We start from the raw sequence: 22555 nt of genomic DNA, 5'->3' as shown, positions 1-22555 counted from the left end.
GGAGGAAACAGGTACAAAACTATCTATATCCACAGTAAAGCGAGTCCTATGTCGACATAACCTGAAAGGCCGCTCAGTAAGGAAGAAGCCACTGCTCCAAAACCGCCATAAAAAGCCAGGCTACGGTTTGAAATGCAGCCTACGTTTTGCAACTGCACATGGGGACAAAGATTTTTCTTTTGGAGAAATGTCCTCTGGTCTGATAAAACAAAAATAGAACTGTTTGGCCATAATGACCATCGTCATGTTTGGAGGAAAAAGGGTGAGGCTTGCAAGCTGAAGAACACCATCCCAACCGTGAAGCACGGGGGTGGCAGCATCATGTTGTGGGGGTGCTTTGCTGCAGAAGGGACTGGTGCACTTCACAAAATAGATGTCAAGGTATTGGAGTGGCCATCACAAAGCACTGACCTCAATCCCATAGAAATGTTGTGGGCAGAACTGAAAAGGCGTGTGCGAGCAAGGAGGCCTACAAACCTGACTCAGTTACACCAGCTGTCAGGAGGAATGGGACAAAATTCACCCAACTTATTGTGGGAAGCTTGTGGAAGGCTACCCGAAACGTTTGACCCAAGTTAAACAATTTAAAGGCAATGCTACTAAATAATAATTGAGTGTATGTAAACTTCTGACCCACTGGGAATGTGATGAAAGAAACAAAAGCTGAAATAAATCATTCTCTCTACTATTATTCTGACATTTCACATTCTTAAAATAAAGTGGTGATCCTAACTGACCTAAGACAGGGAATTGTTACTCTGATTAAATGTCAGGAATTGTGAAAAACTGAGTTGAAATGTATTTGGCTGAGATGTATGTAAACTTCCGACTTCAACTGTATCTATTACAAATTACTACACTCTAAGAGATATATATTACAAACTACTACATACTAAGATATGTATATTACAAACTACTACACACAAACAATGTCCTTTTCACGCAGCATTGTCCTTAGCCCCAGGCTTAGACTGTCCCTGGGCGAGCTTATACCGTGTTCATGAAAGTAGGGCTACTGAAACCAACGGTCACTTTTCTGGAGAAGAATATTCATATTTGGCTGTAAACTTCCAACTTTAACAGTACATGTAATAGTGCCAGACATGCACACAAACATACAGTTGGCATTGCTGTTATGATTTTAGGAGTTAGTCCTGTTTCTGCGTGTATGTTTGGTTTTTTTCTGGTCTGGTGGGAGATGTCTGTCAACATGCCCTTGAGCAGGGGAACTGCCCCTGGATGCTTGTGTGTCACTCTGAATGGGAGTCTGTTGGACGACGGGTATGAATGATGTAGTTGATGTAGCGGCTTCACTGCAAGTATAATCGTTGTAGGATTTGGATATTCAATAATAAGTCCAGTTCAAAACGTCAGCGAAATTAAACTGCATCATCTGAAATTAAAAATGTAATTTTAGTGCAAGTGTCTTGTTGATGCATTGTTCAAGGTGGTGTCCCCTCTGCTTTGAAACCATCTTTAGTTCCTCTCTCTAGAGTCCAGTCTGTTTTCCAATCATTGATATTAAGCTGAGGCTCAACCTACACTTGATACTATACTCCTATAGACAGTAATGTTTCACGTGGGGCCTTTTGAGCAGCAAACACCAATATGTTCCATGATACTGCAGCAGGACAATGGAAACTTGATTCTCTCCCTACTGGAGCATTGGAACAATACGACATAGGATCTCTGCTGTTAGGAATCTCTGCTTAGCCGGTACACTGAGCTGAAAAGACATCTTCAATTTGGACAAGATAAAATGTTAGGAATCTATGCTTTTTCACCACATGAGGATTGTCATCCTGGTTGTGATTAGTATCAGGCTAAAATAAGCAGGCGGTTCTCCCCATGGCATCTACATCCCCTCAGTGTAAAATAAATAAATCCAACCATCATTGGTAATTCTGCTCACACTGCCATCTAGTGGTATGCAATCCTACTCACTCTAGAGGCTATAGGATCCACTTCTGTTTATTCATGCCCCCCCCCCCCCCCCCAAAAGTACTGGTAGGGTTAATCCTACAAGTGCATTTTTATTAGCTAAAACAATCTCAGTTTTTACGAAATAGGAAACCAAAACAGGGAAGGCCTGCCTGAGCTTGACCAATGAGAGAAACAGATTGTTGAAACAGCACACACTAATGAATACCACACACTAGATAACCACGTGGATTTGGGATCATTTTATTTCAGTTAAAATTGACCGATCGATCAGTTTCAGGCTGAAGAGAGAGGCCGTCAGCCAGCGATTATTGGTCACAACAAGCTCTCCATCGTTACATTAGAAACATTGATTAGCATAAACAGCGTGAGGTCAGTCAGCACATTGGTTGGCTGAGTGGGACACTGCAAAACAGGCTTGACAGGGAGGGTGCACATGAGCATGTTGTTAGAGGTCTCCATCCCCAATGGCACCTCGTTCCCTTTATAGTGCACTCCTTTTGACCAGGGCCCATAGGGACCAAGGTGCCATTAGGGACACAGGGCAGGGAGTCACATTTTAGACCACACCCCTTGGTGCTAAAGTGGATTCGTCACCCACGGCAACAGACAAGCCAACAAAAATGTACACAGGTCACGACTAAAAAAAAAAAAAAACTGGCACCTTACTCCCTATATCAAAAGCACTACTTTAGGGACAAAGGTACCATTTCAGAACCACCCAATTTAATAATAAAACGAAGTATTCTACACAATTCAACCGTTTCTACAAACTAGAGATTTAAATCTGCTTTAAGGAAATGAGACTTCGTTAAACAGAAAACATCCCAGAAAATTAAGATCTATACCGTCACTGCAAGGGATGGTGGTAGGTAGGGCAACGAGTAGGCTAGAGGGATGGTGGTAGGTAGGGCAAAGAGCAGGCTAGAGGGATGGTGGTAGGTAGGGCAAAGAGCAGGCTAGAGGGATGGTGGTAGGTAGGGCAACGAGCAGGCTAGAGGGATGGTGGTAGGTAGGGCAACGAGCAGGCTAGAGGGATGGTGGTAGGTAGGGCAACGAGTAGGCTAGAGGGATGGTGGTAGGTAGGGCAAAGAGCAGGCTAGAGGGATGGTGGTAGGTAGGGCAACGAGTAGGCTAGAGGGATGGTGGTAGGTAGGGCAACGAGTAGGCTAGAGGGATGGTGGTAGGTAGGGCAACGAGTAGGCTAGAGGGATGGTGGTAGGTAGGGCAACGAGTTGGCTAGAGGGCAAAAGGACCCACTAAGACTCAACTGGAAGTAGCACCCCTTCACACAGACACAGCAGTATTCATCTTCTCGCCCATCTGCTTCACATACTTGAAATGGGCCACTTTCTTGAACGAAGGAAGCAATCCGTGCGTTTCAGTCCAGGACAAATCTAATGAGAGCTTTACACAAACCCAGGAATAGTAAAATAGTCAGTACAGTATCGGTTTGGAGGTTTGTCCCTGTAACTAAACAGTCAGGTAGGTAGATTCCCTCTCGAAGCCCCAATACCACCTCTTCCCCCACATTAACTGGCGTCCACTCCCTCCTCTCAAACCTGCCTGGTAAATTCATTTAGACGAGAGCAAAAAAACAACATTAAATTCCACATGTTTAAAGAAAAAAAGAAGTTGTATTTATTGATTCAAAACTTAAAGCAGCGCTAGTGTTTCTCCTTGATTTCCTAAAGGGTCCGTTTAGGGAGGTCTTCTCCACTCTATTCCCACACGTGACGCCTGCAATGTGCCACCGCCTGGGAAAGACAAGACCAACAGGTTAGAGACCGCCTTCCCTACGGAATAGTTCCTCCTTTAGTTTATGCATCTGCTGTGATAATAAATATTTTAGACCAGAAAAATAAGATCTGGATGAATTTCCCAGTTAATCATACATTAAAAGTTTCAGAGACATTTATTGCATTTTTAAAAAAAAATTTTTTTTAAATAACTGATATTTATCAAGGCAACCCTGATCACTGCTGTTACTAAACTCAAGAAAAAAATATATATTTTCTTTGTAAATAGGTAAAAATCCAAATAACTTCACAGATCTTCATTGTTAAAGGGTTTAAACACTGTTTCCCATGCTTGTTCAATGAACCATAAACAATTAACGAACATGCACCTGTGGAACGGTCGTTAACACACTAACAGCTTACAGACTGTAGGCAATTAAGGTCACAGTTATGAAAACTTAGGACACTAAAGAGGACTTTCTACTGACTCTGAAAAACACAAAAAGATGCCCAGGGTCCCTGCTCATCTGTGTGAACATGCCTTAGGTATGCTGCAAAGAGACATGAGGCCTACAGATGTGGCCAGGGCAATAAATTGCAATGTCTGTACTCTGAGACGCCTAAGACAACGCTACAGGGAGACAGGATGGACAGCTGATCGTCCTCGCAGTGGCAGAGCACGTGTAACAAAACCTGCACAGGATCGGTACATCTGAACATCCTACCTGGGGGACAGGTACAGGATGGCAACAACAACTACCTGAGTTACACCAGGAACACACAATCCCTCCATCAGTGCTCAGACTGTCCACAATAGGCTGAGAGTGGCTGGACTGAGGGCTTGTAGGCCTGTTGTAAGGCAGGTCCTCACCAGACATCACCGACAACAACGTCGCCTATGGGCACAAACCCACCGTCGCTGGACCAGACAGGACTGGCAAAAAGTCCTCTTCAACGACAAGTTGCGGTTGTCTCACCAGGGGTGGTGATCGGATTCGTGTTTATGGTCGAAGGAATGAGCGTTACACCGAGGCCTGTACTCTGGAGCGGGATCGGTTTGGAGGTGGAGGGTCCGTCATGGTCTGGGGCGGCTCTCAATCCCATTGAGCACGTCTGGGACCTGTTGGATCGGAGGGTGAGGGCTAGGGCCATTCCCCCCCAGAAATGTCTGGGAACTTGCAGGTGCCTTGGAAGAGTGGGGTAACATCTCACAGCAATAACTGGCAAATCTGGTGAAGTCCATGAGGAGGAGATGCACTGCAGTACTTAATGCAGCTGGTAGCCACACCAGATACTGACTGCAACTTTTGATTTTGACCCCCCCTTTGTTCAGGGACACATTATTCCATTTCTGTTAGTCACATGTCTGTGGAACTTGTTCAGTTTATGTCTCAGTTGTTGAATCTTGTTCTGTTCATACAAATATTTACACATGTTAAGTTTGCTGAAAATAAACACAGTTGACAGTGAGAGGATGTTTCTTTTTTGCTGAGTTTGAGACGGCCAGTAAATAGTTATAATAATAATATAATAATATATGCCATTTAGCAGACGCTTTTATCCAAAGCGACTTACAGTCATGTGTGCATACATTCTACGTATGGGTGGTCCCGGGGGATCGAACCCACTACCCTGGCGTTACAAGCGCCATGCTCTACCAACTGAGCTACAGAAGGACCATAAATAGTTCATGTTGCCTGTGTTTTGACTCACGTTGCAGCGTTTCGCGGAGTCCATGTCCTTGCACCAGAAGGCAGGTCCCCAGCTACACTGCTCCATACCCAGAAGCCTTTGCACTGCCTCAGAACAAACCCCCAACTTCTGTAACCAGGGACAACCACACAGAACGCACTGTTAGACGAGCATTTATAACCTTTGATTAATTCAGCCAGGCAAGTCCTTTTTTTTAACCAACTCCGAGACAATAGATGTTATTCTAGATTGTCCCCCTCAACTTTACTCCTCCCACACCTAAAACATATTTAATTCCAGTGCTCACCATGCAGACAAAGTCAGGGTCCAGCATCTGCAGGAGGAGCTGAACCAGCATGGGCTCATACTGCTCAACCAGTTGGTCACACTGGAGGAGATAGACAGTGGTTAACACCAATGATAGAGAGAGATCTATACCCAGTCAAGATGACATCTTGTGACGGCCCTGAATTTTTCTGAACCGTCTCAGTGCAGCTCCTTCCAATAGGGCGCTTTCCCTTTAATTCCCAATTAAATAGCCAGCATCAGCTGCGCAAAAGTGGGGTTGTGATGGAGACGTGACTGAGGATGTGTTCAACCCTCAGTTCCCGAAGCTTCTCTATTCCGTTTGTTTTGTTGCCTAAGAGAGTTTACCCAGGATCGGATCCACTCTTTGCGTCCCTGGACTACACCTCTCCGTTCTTCGTGGCCTTTCTCCGCTGGAGATCTACTGGCGGATTGGATTGTCTGACTGACCGACTGACTACCACCTTTTTGTATACGGTATTTCATTTGTTTGGATGTGATGTATACTGTGATTTGTGTAGTTAGTGGTAGTTGAGGACTTAATTAAGAGTTGATCCGCTTTAAGGTTCTGTGGTAAAGTAATTGTTATATTGATTGTATGTTTAATACTGGGTTTACGCTACACGGAACGAACGGACAAACATCGCGTGACAAAAGTCACTTGAGTTCACTGAACTCCTTTACCGGGCAGGACTCTTTTTAGGCCCGAGGTACAGGACATTTCTGGAGGAACCAGAACTCATTGTGATATTATTATATATGTGTGTAATCATTGTTGTTGCTAATACAACCCACGCAACAGAATATAATTGTTTTTGAAGTTCTTTTCAATGTTAAGGGTTTATGAAAAGTTTATTTCCATCCTGACTTTTACATACGTCCTTTGTATTGGTGTAGACTTGACGGACCAGATGGGACTCATTCCCACCCAAACTAAAAGGAGAAACTAATGTTTTCTCTGGTAGGCACAACCTACCTGGCACCCCTATAAATAATAACCTCAAGTCAAAACCGTTACAACCTACTCATCAGGATTTTTGTTTTGACATTGTAGAATAATGAAGATGAAGACATCAAAACTATGAAATCATGTAGTAAAATATTTTCTATTTGAGATTCTTCAAAAAAGTAGCCACCCTTTGCCTCGAGAGCTTTGCACTCGTGGCAATCTCTCAACCAGCTTCGTGAGGTAGTCACATGGAATGCATTTCAATTAACAGGTGAGCTATGTTAAAGTCATGTTGAATTTGTTTCCTTCTTAAGGCGTTTGAGCCAATCAGTTGTGATGTGAAAAAAGGAGTAGGGGTGGTACATAGAAGATACCCCTATTTGTTAAAATACCAAGTCCATATTATGGCAAGAACAACTCAAATAAGCAAATAGAAACAGTCCATCGTTACTTTAAGACTAGAAGGTCAATCCATCATTACTTTAAGACCAGAAGGTCAGTCCATCATTACTTTAAGACATGAAGGTCAGTCCATCATTACTTTAAGACCAGAAGGTCAGTCCATCATTACTTTAAGACCAGAAGGTCAGTCCATCGTTACTTTAAGACTAGAAGGTCAGTCCATCGTTACTTTAAGACATGAAGGTCAGTCAATCCGGAATATTTCAAGAACGTTTCTTCAAGTGCGGTCGCAAAAACCATCAAGCGCTGTGATGAAACTGGCTCTCATGAGGACCGCCACAGGAAAAGACCCAGAGATAAGGTCAGTGAACTACAACTCAGAATGCAGCACAAATAAATGCAGTTCAAGACATTAACATCAACTGTTCAGAGACTGTGAATCAGGCCTTCATGGTCAAATTGCTGTGAAGAAACCACTGCTGAAGGACACTAAACAAGGAGACGTACATGGGCCAAGAAACACGAGAAACTGACACTTGACCAGATGAATCTCAAATGTGAAATTCTTCGTTCCAACCGCTGTCTTTGTGAGACGCAGATGAACGGCTGATCTCTGCACGTGGTTCCCACCGTGAAGCATGGAGGTGGAGGTGTGATGGTGATTTAACTCAAGGAAGACTTGACCAACATGCCTACCATTCTGCAGCGATACAGCATCCCATCTGGTTTATGCTTAGTGGGACTATCATTTGTTTTTCAACAGGACAATGACCCAACACACCTCCAGGCTGTGCAAGGGCTATTTGACGAAGGAGAGTGATTGAGTGCTGCATCAGATGACCTGGCCTCCACAATCACCAAACCTCAACCCAATTGATGGTTTGGGATGAGTTGGACTGCAGTGTGAAGGAAAAGCAGCCAACAAGTGCTCAGCATGTGGGAACACCTTTGAGACTGTTGGAAAAGCATTCCAGGTGAAGCTGGTTGAGAGAATGCCAAGAGTGTGCAAAGCTGCCAGAGGCAAAGGGTGGTTACTTTGAAGAATCAAATATATTTTAAAGTTGATACTAATTTATTCCATACGTGTCATTTCAGAGTTTGCCTCCAATATTCTTCAATGTAGAGAACAGTAAAAATATAGAAAAACCCTTGTACTGGTAACCATAAATATATATACATACACATACATATATATATATATACACATACACACATACATACACACTAGATGACCGATGGGGGGCTGTGTTGAAGCCACCATGTCTCCATCTTGGCTCTCCCTCTAATATTTTAGAAGTTGTAGAAAACCCTTCATTAAGACTTTACATTCATGCCAATATGGCCGACGGGTAGCGTCAAAGTATCAGTAATCCAGGGTTTGTTTGTGTACACACACACACACACACACACACCATTGGATAACACACAGGAGGACAATAGACTATCGTGTCCAGGAAACACTTAAATGACAGATCGATCCCCATCACTGTGACAAGCAGATACAAGGGTCTCTTATTGAACCAGGATGGAGTCTCCCAACTCACCTCGCTCCTCACGGTCTCCGGGACAAAGCTGCAGACTTTCCTGACTGCGTCTTCGATCTGTGCCTCTGTGGCGTTCTGTTCCAGGATACCGTCGATGTACTGCACAGCCACCTTACACACCTCACAGAACCCACCCGCCTCCACCCGGGCCATGTTCAGCACCGCTGAGAGATGGGGACAGAGTTAACTAATTTAATCTGGGCCGTGTTCAGCGCCACTGAGAGATGGGGACAGAGTTAACTAATTTAATCTGGGCCGTGTTCAGCACCGCTGAAAGATGGGACAGAGTTCACTAATTTAATCTGGGCCATGTTCAGAAATGACACTTGCATCCTGTTGTACCCCACATTCACTTCCTTTGAACACTACTCACGGATGAAGGCGCGGCTGGCGTCCTTGCAGAGCCCCAACACGGTGCAGATAGTCTTCGGGTCGGCCTCCTGCACCAGCAGCTCAATGATGGCCTGGCCGTAGGCCTCAATCAGGTCCTTACACTGGACCGACAGGGAGGAGGGCAGCACAGCGCACACCTTCTCCACAGCACGCACCACATCTTGCTGAGAAGAGAGGGGGAAGGAGAGAGCACAAGGGCGAGGCATGAACCTTACCATTTCATTTGACTTTTTTCTTCTAATCAACCTATTCTGGCTCAACCAGTAGAGGACTTGGCCACCACTGGGACTAGTTGCCCCAGGTTCCTGTCTTTCTAGGGAAAAAAGTCAAAAGTTGTTCCTCAAAACTGAAAGATGAGATGGATCCTTCAGATCTTGGTGATCAAATATCCCCTTTAAATAAGGATGACCATGTTGTTGTTGTTGCATTGTTCAAAACTCAGAGGAAGGCAGAGACTAGCTGAAGAGCAGATCAACAAGTGCCCGGGCTCACAGAAAAACTTCAAGCACACAAGTGCCTTGCTCAAGGGCACAACGGCAGTGGGTAGTATACAGGATATTGAATCTGGTAACCCTCTAGCTGCAGCCTAATCCCTGCAGAATTTCCCAGCAGGCAGCTCAGGGGATTGAACCAGCAAACCTCCGGTAACCGCACCCCTTATCAAACCGATCCTGGAGTGTAAGGATTACAGAATCTAGATCATTTAATTTAAAAAAAAAAATAAAAAAAGTTACCAAACTGACGAGACAGATCCGACAAACAGATCAGAGTCATGATCAGCAGGGTTGCAGGTCTCAGGCCATCATCCAGAATACCAGAGGTGAAGCACAATCACATTTATAATACAGATCTCATAACTATAATTATTTTTTATTTTTTAAAACAGTGTCTACTCCGGTTTGTACAGGAACCCCTTCGGCACTTTCACCAGTCAGTGTTTTATAGCAGGTCGTGACTCGTGTGCAACAGGTCAGGTAAAACCTACCTCCGTTTTCTCATCCTGCAGCATGCTCTCCAACTCCTTCATCATGAACTCACACATGGCACATTGAGGGGAGTCACGGGCACGCACCATGTTCTATAGAAGAGACTAGTTAGTATAGAAATACCCAGTACCACACGAGCCAGACAATCGAGCTTCTTGGAAAGAGGAACATCATTTTACAGAAAATGGCACTGATGAACAGAGTACCTGCAATTTAACAGCGTTTTTGTCATAACGTGTTCAGTTCATACAAGTTTTCAAATAATCTGTGAGTACGCAAACTGGCCAGTATCCTGACTATTATCAGGAGGTTAACCTACCGTGGCAGGCTTGACAGCCTCCATCTTAGTGGCAGGAAGCAGTTTGACAGCGGGGATGGTTTTGGCAGCCACCAGCTTCATCATGGGGACAGAGCTCTTCACATCAGCAGAGCAGAAGCCAGCAAAGGTACAGACATCCTTGGGTTGCTGGGGGGGACGTCAGAATGGACACATTCATACCACAGAGAATACCCTTTCCATAGGCCACGCTAGAACCCCAGTTCCATAGGCCACGCTAGAACCCCTAACCCCAGTTCCATAGGCCACGCTAGAACCCCTAACCCCAGTTCCATAGGCCACGCTAGAACCCCTAACCCCAGTTCCATAGGCCACGCTAGAACCCCTAACCCCAGTTCCATAGGCCACGCTAGAACCCCTAACCCCAGTTCCATCCCCTAGTAACCCCAGTTCCATAGGCCACGCTAGAACCCCTAAGTTCCCCAGTCCCCTAACCCCAGTTCCATAGGCCACGAACCCCTAACCCCAGAACGCTAGAACCCCTAACCCCAGTTCCATAGGCCAGTCCCCTAACCCCAGTTCCATACGCTAGAACCCCTAACCCCAGTTCCATAGGCCACGCTAGAACCCCTAACCCCAGTTCCATAGGCCACGCTAGAACCCCTAACCCCAGTCCCCTGTTCCATAGGCCACCCCAGTTCCATAGGCCAGAACCCCTAACCCCAGTTCCATAGGCCAGTCCCCTAACCCCAGTTCCATAGGCCTAAAACCCCTAACCCCAGTTCCATAGGCCACGCTAAAACCCCTAACCCCAGTTCCATAGGCCACGCTAAAACCCCTAACCCCAGTTCCATAGGCCACGCTAAAACCCCTAACCCCAGTTCCATAGGCCACGCTAAAACCCCTAACCCCAGAAGGCCCCTAAAACCCCTAACCCCAGTCCCCTGTAAAACCCCTAACCCCAGTTCCATAGGCCACGCTAAAACCCCTAACCCCAGTAGGCCACGCTAAAACCCCTAACCCCAGTTCCATAGGGCTAAAACCCCTAACCCCAGTTCCATAGGCCACGAACCCCTAACCCCAGTTCCATAGGCCACGCTAAAACCCCTAACCCCAGTTCCATAACCCCAGTTCCATAGGCCACGCTAAAACCCCTAACCCCAGTTCCATTAAAACCCCTAACCCCAGTTCCATAGGCCACACTAAAAAACCCCAGTTCCATAGGCCACACTAAAACCCCTAACCCCAGTTCCATAGGCCACGCTAGAACCCCTTCCACCAGTCCCCTGTTCCATAGGCCACACTAAAACCCCTAACCCCAGTTCCATAGGCCACGCTAGAAACCAGTCCCCTGTTCCATAGGCCACGCTAGAACCCCTTCCACCAGTCCTGTTCCATAGGCCACGGAACCCCTTCCACCAGTCCTGTTCCATAGGCCACACTAGAACCCCTTCCACCAGTCCTGTTCCATAGGCCACGCTAGAACCCCTTCCACCAGTCCCCTGTTCCATAGGCCACGCTAGAACCCCTTCCACCAGTCCCCTGTTCCATAGGCCACGCTAGACCCCTTCCACCAGTCCTTCCACCAGTCCACCAGTCCTGTTCCATAGGCCACGCTAGAACCCCTTCCACCAGTCCTGTTCCATAGGCCACGCTAGAACCCCTTCCACCAGTCCCCTGTTCCATAGGCCACAGAACCCCTTCCACCAGTCCTGTTCCATAGGCCACGCTAGAACCCCTAACCCTAGTCCCCTGTTCCATAGGCCACACACGTTCTAGAAACAGAGGCATGCATAGGGCAACATGCACCCAGATCAGATGGTTCCAGACACTAATGACGCAATAAGACACTAACAAACTTTTGGCATGAACAAAATAAATAATGGAAACAGCGCCATCTGCAGTCCAGCATGAAGACATGCACATCAAATACATTTCCAAAAGAAGACTGACAGCCTGCGACCTAAAATAATATTTACATCCGTCACAACTAAGCAGACAAACACAGATGCAGGATCTAGAGCAGTAGAGGTGAGTGTGAAGTAAGCAGCACTAATACACAGCCAGTACAGGAAGCAGATGCTAAAGCTGTGGCCAGACAGATGGGAGTTATCTGTTAACATGTGTTTTTTTAGGGGGCGGGGACAAATGTCAGTCTTCATGAATATGCAACTTGACCTTTCGCCGGAGAATGAATTCATAATACCATTTTCATCCAAGTCACTGTGTGGCCACAGCCTCAAGGGTGAGACTCAAAGCTGAACACAGAGAGAGAGAGACCTACCTGTTCCTAGAGACCAGCAGCAACCAGAAAAACCCCAGAGGATGGGGAGGGGGAGAAAGAGAGCAGAAAGGCAAATAAATGGATGGAGGAGGGGATGAGGAGAGGGAAGAACCTGTTTTTTTTTTTAATCAGCAGGCTAGGAGTTGTATGGGCTAAATGTATCCATTGTGCTGAACCAAATCACATGATCCTCCACCCCCCTGTTGCCTTTCCTGTAGCTGCATCTCAGCCCAGTAGTGGGGAAAGTTTGCTCTTGCTTCATATCACCCTGTAGTCTGTTTATTATCGGTCTTGTGATATTCAGTGGTTTAGAAAATACCAGTCATACCAGAGTCATTTTCTATTATTAAATGTCTCAAGTAAGTCACCCAGGAAAATACTACTTGAGTATAAGTCTAAAAAACTATTTGGTTTTAAATGACCTGAAGTATCAAAAGTCAAAGTAATTGCTAAAAAAATATATATATACTTAAGTATGAATCATTTCAAATTAAAACAATCTAGACAGCACAAATTAGTTTGTTAATTTACAGACAACACCGTTTACAGACTAAGCATTTGTGATGTTCTCTGTTTAGTGAGTCCTCCAGATCAGAGGCAGTAGGGACGAACAGGGATGTTCTCTGTTTAGTGAGTCCTCCAGATCAGAGGCAGTAGGGACGAACAGGGATGTTCTCTGTTTAGTGAGTCCTCCAGATCAGAGGCAGTAGGGACGACCAGGGATGTTCTCTGTTTAGTGAGTCCTCCAGACCAGAGGCAGTAGGGACGACCAGGGATGTTCTCTGTTTAGTGAGTCCACCAGATCAGAGGCAGTAGGGACGACCAGGGATGTTCTCTGTTTAGTGAGTCCACCAGATCAGAGGCAGTAGGGACGACCAGGGATGTTCTCTGTTTAGTGAGTCCTCCAGATCAGAGGCAGTAGGGATGACCAGGGATGTTCTCTGTTTAGTGAGTCCTCCAGATCAGAGGCAGTAGGGACGACCAGGGATGTTCTTGATAAGTGTGTGAATCAGAACATTGTACTGTCCTGCTAAGCACTGTTGGGTGAATGGAGTAAAAAGTACATTTCCTTCTCTACATTCCTAAAGAAAGTCTTCAAATATATAAATAGTAAAGTCAAATACAGATACCGCCAACAAAAAAACCTACTTAAGCAGTACTTAAAACTATTTTTCACACCACTAGTAATATTATGCAGATCTCCCGGCTAAATGAGGCCTAGTTATTAGCGCCAACTGTGGAACGTAACAGATCTCCCGGCTAAACGAGGCCTTAGTTATTAGCGCTAACTGTGGAACGTAACAGATCTCCCGGCTAAACGAGGCCTAGTTATTAGCGCTAACTGTGGAACGTAACAGATCTCCCGGCTAAACGAGGCCTTAGTTATTAGCGCTAACTGTGGAACGTAACAGATCTCCCGGCTAAATGAGGCCTTAGTTATTAGCGCTAACTGTGGAACGTAACAGATCTCCCGGCTAAATGAGGCCTTAGTTATTAGCGCTAACTGTGGAACGTAACAGATCTCCCGGGCTAAATGAGGCCTTAGTTATTAGCGCTAACTGTGGAACGTAACAGTTCTCCCGGCTAAACGAGGCCTAGTTATTAGCGCTAACTGTGGAACGTAACAGATCCCCCGTAGAGGTACTCACCATGGACATCAGCTGCTGGACGATAAGAGGGGCGTACTGGCTGACGTACTGCTTGCACTGAAACAAGAGGACAGGAAGTGGCATCACAGATTAAAAGTAATGGTATTTTGCTGTGCCCCTTGTTATAGAAACCAGTCCTCTAACCGGGTCAGAGACCACACTGGTTCTGGATCTGCAACTAACTAGATAACAAGGCCTCTCACCAGGTCAGAGATACCAGGCCCCAGCAGGTCACACTGGTCCTGGATCTGCAACTAACTAGATAACAAGGCCTCTCACCAGGTCAGAGATACCAGGCCCCAGCAGGTCACACTGGTCCTGGATCTGCTCGATCAGAGTGTTGACAAAAGTGGAGTTGCTCTTCGCCTCCTCCTGAGTGTCTGTGATAAACTTCACACAGTCCTCACACACGTCTCCAGACTCCTACGAGGAGACAGAAAACATTCACTAGGGAATAAGGAGTAGCAGTTTCAACACGCAACCCAGTATGAATCAGTAGTAGTTTAAAGTTGCTACTGTGTTAGTGTTCAGTAGGGGGAATTTCTTTTGAAAACAGGGATGTACAGACAGAATTTGTCCAATGACAAAAACAGATTTCAGTTTCCCGTTGCGAAACGATTTGGTACTTTGTGCCCTACTGAACACAACACAGATGCATCTAGATTTAGTATAATAGGAAGTCAAAGGCAGAATCACGTGTGTCCCCCCCCAAGCCCTTATAACATCACAAAGAACATGACCATGTACCTGTGCAGGTTCCTGCTTGGTGTTATCCTGCGCCTGAGGGTAGAGGAGCCCAGGGACGTTGAGGAGGAAGGGGGCGACCCTCTGGGCTAGGTCTACCTGGGGGATCTCATTGGACGTGAGCTGGGGGATCTGGTTGGACTTGAGCTTAGCCAGCCTGGCCAGAGCTGCCTGCTGGGAGTCACACAGCCCCATGGCACCACAAGCCACCTGAGGATCCTCCTGGGAAACAACAATCACCGTCCGTCCACTTTAGGTCACTACAACCTGCATCTCACTACACAGCATAAATAGACCCCTGGATTCTCACACTGCTACGGATGACGGCTCATAATTAAAATGGTATCAAACATAGAAACCATTTTGATGCCATTAAATTGGTTTTATTTCCAGCCACTAACATGAGCCCATCCTCTCCAATTAAGGTGTAACCAACCTAATGTGACAAAACCAATGTAGCTCCGGGACAGTTTTCCCACTCCAGACCCAGATTAGGCCAAGTCCTACACTAAAAACAATCTACACTGAAACAAATTAACTGCGGGACAGTTTTCCCACTCCAGACCCAGATTAGGCCAAGTCCTACACTAAAAAACAATCTACACTGAAAGGGTGTTTGTCCAGGAACTATCGATATGTATTGTTGACCATCTGGTGCTGAAGCCATGGCAGGTTGAACTGAGCGGGGTGAGGCCATGGCAGGTTGAACTGAGCGGGATGAGGCCTTTCGGCCCGTTAGTCACAGGAAGCAGTCGAGGCCCACAAAGAACCGTCTGTCTGTGTGACCAGAGATCCAGCCAGCATCCTAAATGCCTCTCATTCAACTAGTCCCCTAGCCCACACAGACACTCTACTGTGTTGGCCCCTTGAGTTTACAAACAGAGTCTGATAAGGAGAGAGTAATAAATTTACTTTTCTACAGAGAGAGCAACTCTGAATGTAAATCTAATGCCTAAGATGGCCCTATGAACGGCTAAAATCCATTAAGTGCATTGGATTGCATAGTGGGCCACAAGGTTGCTCTACCTCACTGTCAAAATGTGAACCTTTATCCCACTCTAATTCATTCAGTAACAGATCTCTGTCCACGGACCACACTGTATTAAGCCTGTATGGTAGACCCAGACAATTCAGTCCACTTTTACACATCAGTTCAACTGTCTACCATCTTAATTAACACTTAAGCTTTAAAAATCACCACATCATATTTTTTTTTAATAGTATTTATTTTAACTAATGTTATTATACAGTGTTTGGTACATACCAGTTCTCCAGTGATGATACCCATAAGGATAGGGTAGTAGCTGTCTACCAGCTCCTTACACTCTGCAGACAGATTCTTGTCAGGAACCAAGGCACAGGCCTTCTCCAGGTAGCCCAGGATCTCACCCTGGAAACACACAGATCTCAGAGCCTTAGGACACGTTGTTGTCTGGTCTGACGTCTCCTCTGGGAGAACAACTACGACACCCTACTTAGAGGACTGTTGTGAACAATGGTAGCTATGGCCGGGGTATCTTACGAACTCAATTAGGGACTGGAAAACGGTTCTGGCATAAATGCACCGATAGTTTACGCTGGTTGGATGAATGGTAAAATAAAAACAGATTAGTCAGTTAACAACAAATTCTTATATACAATGACGACCTACCAGGGAACAGTGGGTTAAACTGCCTTGTTCAGGGGGCAGAACGACAGATGTTTACCCCGCCCACTAGGCCACCCCGCCTCCGACCACCCCGCCTCCGACCACCCCGCCTCCGACCACCCCGCCTCCGACCACCCCGCCTCCGACCACCCCGCCTCCGACCACCCCGCCTCCGACCCCCGCCTCCGACCACCCCGCCTCCGACCACCCCGCCTCCGGCCACCCCGCCTCCGACCACCCCGCCTCCCCCCGCCTCCGGCCACCCCGCCTCCAACCCCCCGCCTCCAACCACTAGGCCCCGCCTCCAACCACAGGCCACCCCGCCTCCAACCACCAGGCCACCCCGCCTCCAACCACCAGGCCACCCCGCCTCCAACCACCAGGCCACCCCGCCTCCAACCACCAGGCCACCCCGCCTCCAACCACCAGGCCACCCCGCCTCCAACCACCAGGCCACCCCGCCTCCAACCACCAGGCCACCCCGCCTCCAACCACCAGGCCTCCAACCACTAGGCCCCCGCCTCCAACCACTAGGCCACCCCGCCTCCAACCACTAGGCCACCCCGCCTCCAACCACTAGGCCACCCCGCCTCCAACCACCAGGCCACCCCGCCTCCAACCACCAGGCCACCCCGCCTCCAACCACCAGGCCACCCCGCCTCCAACCACCAGGCCACCCCGCCTCCAACCACCAGGCCACCCCGCCTCCAACCACCAGGCCACCCCGCCTCCAACCACTAGGCCACCCCGCCTCCAACCACTAGGCCACCCCGCCTCCAACCACTAGGCCACCCCGCCTCCAACCACTAGGCTACCTGCCACCCATGGTAGAGCATGAATTTGTTTTCAGTGGCAAAAGTTGTGGAACAATCTGCATCCCCCATGACGCACCTCAGTAGCGTTGTCTTTCAGCAGCTGGTCCACCACAATCAACACCTCCTTACACAGGTCACACGGCACAGATTTCTGAAACAGAAGGAGGGGGAGATGATTAGAGTAACAAAACCCCAAGGCCAGGTTAAACAATGCCCACCTGTTGAGCCATTTACACAGTGAAAGACAAGGGCTTAGAGCAGCATTTACCCAAACTGTCATCGTCCCCCCTGGGTGCACCAACGTTACCAAAACTGTCTTGCCCCGGGTGCACCCAGGCCCAGGACAAAGCTTTGGTAACGGTAGTGCACCCTGGGGGAGGGGCCCAGGACAAAGCTTGGGTAACGGTGGTGCACCCTGGGGGAGGGGCCCAGGACAAAGCTTGGGTAACGGTAGTGCACCCTGGGGGAGGGGCCCAGGACAAAGCTTGGGTAACGGTGGTCAAGACCTTCTCTGTTCCTTCAGTAGCCAATAACTTGCTAGCTACAGCAGGCTAGAATCTCACCATCTGGGGCTGGTTCCATACGTTCTGTTGGCAGTGGACCACGGCGCCACAGATAGAGGCAGTCTTCACATTGTGGCACCAGTAGGGAGGACCACGGGCACACTGTTCAGTACCCAACAGAGGGGTGGCGACGGCTACGAGGACAGAAGAAAAGAAAAATCTAGCTGTTTATTTCAAACGTCTAACCACACTGTTGTCGGTGTGTTACACATTACTAGAACAGTCACTGCCCCATTCTAGAATAAAACAGTGTTACATTTGACACATTGCCATTTAGCAGACGCTCTTATCCAGAGTGACTTACAGTAGACAACGAGAGCATAGATTTCCAAAACCAGTCCCACGTGGGTATCGAACCCACAACCCTAGTGTTGGAAGCACCAGGCTCTACAAGCTGAGCAAGTCATTTGTTTAGAAGTAAACCTACAGTAAAATGACAATACACCTCAATGAACTTAGCCTTCACTGCTATAGGGGGGGGGGAACAACAAAACAGTCTAAATAAATACTAAGGAATAAGGTTTTGAAGTGTCCTATAGCTAGGAGACAAAGATCAAATATATTTTTAGCACATATTTACACCTCTTGTGGGGGGGGGGGGGGTTACCTTAAGAAAACATCCATTAAAAAAAAAAACAGTTTAAACCAGTAGCAGGTTACTTTCAGACAAGTCCTGTAACAACAAAAAGTATCCTCTGTGCATAGAGTGGTATTAGTTTGCGTAAGGGCCTCCTGAGTGGTGCAGCGGTCCAAAGCACTGCATCGTAGGGCTAGGGGTGTCACAACAGCCCCGGGTTAAATTCCAGGCTGTTTCACAGACGGCCGTGACCGGGAGACCCATCAGGCAGCACACGGTTGGCCCAGCTTCGTACAGGTTAGGGGAGAGAGCTCAGCCGGCATTTCCTCATCAAATAAACCAGCAACGTGATAGATGGTTAATCATGTGACAACAATTTCAGCAGACATGACATAGATCACCTAGTGCTGCTGGAGCAATAGTCTACATACCGAGGCCGAACCCGTATCGAGTGGGTCATTGTGACAACAGCCTAAAGATAGATTGTAGATAGGACACGACATGTGTTCAGTAAGCACAAAACATTCAGAAAGGGGGGGGGCCACTATCTGTACTTGTCCAATGAGAAACGCTAATTTTCCATTGCAAAACCTTATCTACAGTACACCACAGGAATCTAAGGCATTAGGAAACACCTGAAACCCTCAGTCATGTTCACATGATGATAATACCCACCCACCCCTCCCTCTTCTCCTCGGCGGTCAGGTCACATGACTAGGCAGATAAAAACAAGCTATTGCTCAATATGATGTAATGGGACTAGGCATCACAAGGACATGTCTCAGCGTTGTCAAACTCCCCAAAGAGCAAAGTCTTTAAGCTACAGTTTCAGTGAGTCAGCATAGATAAAGTATAATTAAACAATAAGGCCCAATGGGTATGGTATATAAACCCCCCCTGACAGCAGGCCTAATGAATAGCCTATGATGAACAGCTTGTCTACAGAGGAAGAATGACTCCTAATGACATAGGAGTGTCAAACCACTATTCTCATAGTGAATGGAATTATTGTGCGGTTAGTTTTGCAAACTGGGTGCTCTAAAACATTTCCCCAAAACCAAAGGGGAACAAAGACAAGAGCAAATGTATTGCAGAAAATGGCAAATATGAGTAAGCATGTGACAAAAACAATTGAATGCTTAGTAAACGGGTGTAGAGCAACACCGAAATGCTTACTTAGGGGCCATTGTAATAAAGACCTTGTTCTTACCCGACTTTCCCAGTTAAATTAAAGGTTCAAAGAAATACACACACGTGGTACCAGGATTACATCCATGTGTAGGGGTCAAGGTAATTGAGGGTAGCTATGGACATATAGGTGAGGATCAAGTGAGGAGACACCAGGATATATAAACAGTAGCAGCAGAGGAGTCATAAGAACAAAATAAAAGGGTCAATGCAGATAGAGGCTGATGAGTAATCATGTAACCGGCCGCGTCGTAAAGATAAGTGGATCGTCTACTAGACGGTCTTCATGTGATCCAATTCCAAAATACAACACAAGGAGTCAAGGAGGAAGAAGCTAGAAAAAGGATTAGCCATTGTCACACACAGCAGCAATAAGTAACTCTTCGATCTACTGACCAAACCAGGACACAAAATGGAACTAGCTTGTGCATGTTTATTACAACAAAGCCCTTGTAACAATACTAGCCTATACGGAAGTGAGTTTTGATTCTCTAGAAGCCAGTTTGTGTAAGGGGTTCTATAGGGGACGTGACAGACTGCATGATTGATTTATTGAATGTAATCAGCAAAAAAAAAAAAAGCGCTGGGCGATTAGTGCTTTTCTAGGTCAGACTGGTTTGATTAAAAAAATATTTTTAAAAAGTGTAACATCAGTTTCAATTTCTTTGACCTTTAAATGCATTATGCAATAATGACCAATTGGAGCTTTTTCCTGGAAATTCCAAAACCAAAAGTTAGTGAACATTCAAATGCCAAAACATAGAAAATATTCCATTAGCTAGCCGGTCTACATCGGGTAGACATCAATAGAACAGTACATTAAATGGAGTGTATGCTGGCTCGTTACAGCACCGCCTGGTATGGCAACTGGTCTGGTATCTGACCAGAGGGTCATGCATACAGCCCAGACTATTTACATTGACAACCCCCCCCCCTTCATACACTGCTGCTACTCGCTGTCTGTTGTCTACGCATAGTCACTTTACAAATGACCTCAACTAACCTGTACTTTGACTCAATACCAGTATCCCCTCTATATAACCCCTCATTATTGTTACTAATTGATTTAGTAATAAAAAAATGTTTAACTCCATTTCTACAACTGGGTTGTTGTTTAAGGGCTTTGTAGGTAAGCAATTCACGAAGGTCTATCGATACCTGTTGTATTCAGCACATGTGACAAATACAATTAGATAGGACTGATTTGTTTAGATGATAAAACCACCTTTTTCCATGCACCTGTTCAAAACTGGCTCAGTGGTGGATGGATTACATCAAGAGTAGGTAGACCCTAGTCTTGTAATGTAAAATATTCTATTTTCTCTGCATTGTTGGGAACGACCCATAAGTACTGTTAGAATAAGCTATAATAAATAAAAGACGGTGAATAGGAGATCAAGTTAGATGGCGTGCGATTGTGTAAGACAACAGAACCACACTTTTGTTTTTCCCATAAAGAATATGTGCATCAGAAAAGCGCAGACTCACTGTACACTTGTGTTTATATGTTTGTTTACATAAAATGGTGATATAACAGTTGTGCCATCACTGCCATTTACCTGCGCAAACGGGTGTTAATGATTTAGTTATTTCCTAAAAACAGGTTAGGTGAAAAGAAAAACATTTGGCAGGGCTAGCTACTCTGCTTCGATAGCTAATGCGTCACACCAATGTCTGAGCTATACACATTTTTAAAAAGTAGCTATCATGAGTTGCTTTGATATATATCGTGGCTTTGTTTTTATTTTTTAAATTACTTTAAAACATTGTATCCTTTGGCTAAAAGTTAAATCAACCGGACCACAGCCAACCTTTCCAGAGTACCTTGCTGGCTAATAACTCCCTGGCCAAGTATCTATAGTTAGTTAGGTAACTTCCTGCTATAGCTAACTGCTATAGCTAACTGCTATAGCTAACTGCTATAGCTAACTGCTATAGCTAACTGCTATAGCTAACTGCTATAGCTAACTGCTATAGCTAACTGCTATAGCTAACTGCTATAGCTACAAAGTCAAAAAAAAATCATTCTCTAGTTACACTGCTATATAGCTAACTGCTATAGCTAATCATTCTCTAGTTAGCTAACTGCTATAAAAAAATTCCTAAAATTGGTGCTATAGCTAACAGTACACTAGGCTACAGTGAAGTTAGCTCCGATTCATAACGTAGAAATAAGACACAAGTTATCTAGCACAAAGTCGGAGATGAAAAAAAAATCATTCTCTAGTTACACATCTTGAATGTTCAGAAAGTGAAGTAAAAAAATATATATATATTCCTAAAATTGGTCGACAAGGTATTTAACCGTTGGTTGCTACAGTAACGTTAGCTAGTTAGCTGGCTAAGCTAACGTCGATACGTATCCTCTATACTACATATTTATCTATGATACAGCAACAACAACAAAAAAGACACCTATTTACCTAGTTAACGTTACACTAATCAAATCGTTTTCCAATGTAATGTGTATCGTATTTACCTGCGGAGATGAAAAACAAAGCGAGGTACAGCATGACTGCGCTGTTTATGTCCGGTTGAAAGCTGTTCTTGTTCTGGCGACTGTGTGAATTTGAATGGCGACTGTTCGGTTTTGAGCACTGCAATGCAGGGTGGAGGAGGAGGAGGAGCCTGTCCAGGGTCTGAGCACTGCACTGCAGGGTGGAGGAGGAGGAGCCTGTCCAGGGTCTGAGCACTGCACTGCAGGGTGGAGGAGGAGGAGCCTGTCCAGGGTCTGAGCACTGCAATGCAGGGTGGAGGAGGAGGAGGAGGAGCCTGTCCAGGGTCTGAGCACTGCAATGCAGGGTGGAGGAGGAGGAGGAGCCTGTCCAGGGTCTAAGCACTGCACTGCAGGGTGGAGG

The 22555-nt window shown here is 46.1% G+C and overlaps 1 protein-coding gene across 6 annotated transcripts; it reads right to left on the bottom strand.

The window, feature by feature from the left end:
- Positions 1-2168: 2168 nt before the first annotated feature.
- On the bottom strand, positions 2169-22335 carry LOC124040450 (prosaposin-like). Of its 6 annotated transcripts, none has more exons than XM_046357656.1 (15): positions 22177-22335; positions 17933-18066; positions 17446-17520; positions 16171-16296; positions 14906-15128; positions 14442-14587; positions 14163-14219; positions 12514-12519; positions 10272-10418; positions 9952-10044; positions 8947-9130; positions 8574-8737; positions 5680-5760; positions 5394-5501; positions 2169-3698 (listed from the first exon to the last, which is right to left on the bottom strand). In XM_046357656.1, the coding sequence occupies exons 1-15, from the start codon at positions 22208-22210 to the stop codon at positions 3663-3665; spliced, it is 1614 nt and encodes a 537-aa protein (XP_046213612.1). In that variant the 5' UTR covers positions 22211-22335; the 3' UTR covers positions 2169-3662. The 6 variants fall into 6 exon arrangements, with proteins under 6 accessions (XP_046213612.1, XP_046213613.1, XP_046213617.1 ...); XM_046357657.1 differs by having other exon boundaries at positions 14442-14585; positions 14910-15128; XM_046357661.1 differs by having other exon boundaries at positions 14906-15005.
- Between the last annotated feature and the right edge of the window lie 220 nt (positions 22336-22555).

Source organism: Oncorhynchus gorbuscha, linkage group LG07 (assembly GCF_021184085.1).
Source record: "Oncorhynchus gorbuscha isolate QuinsamMale2020 ecotype Even-year linkage group LG07, OgorEven_v1.0, whole genome shotgun sequence".
NCBI lineage: Eukaryota > Metazoa > Chordata > Actinopteri > Salmoniformes > Salmonidae > Oncorhynchus > Oncorhynchus gorbuscha.
The sequence above is the reverse complement of the archived record's forward strand: the minus strand, read 5'-3'. Positions and strand labels throughout refer to the sequence as shown.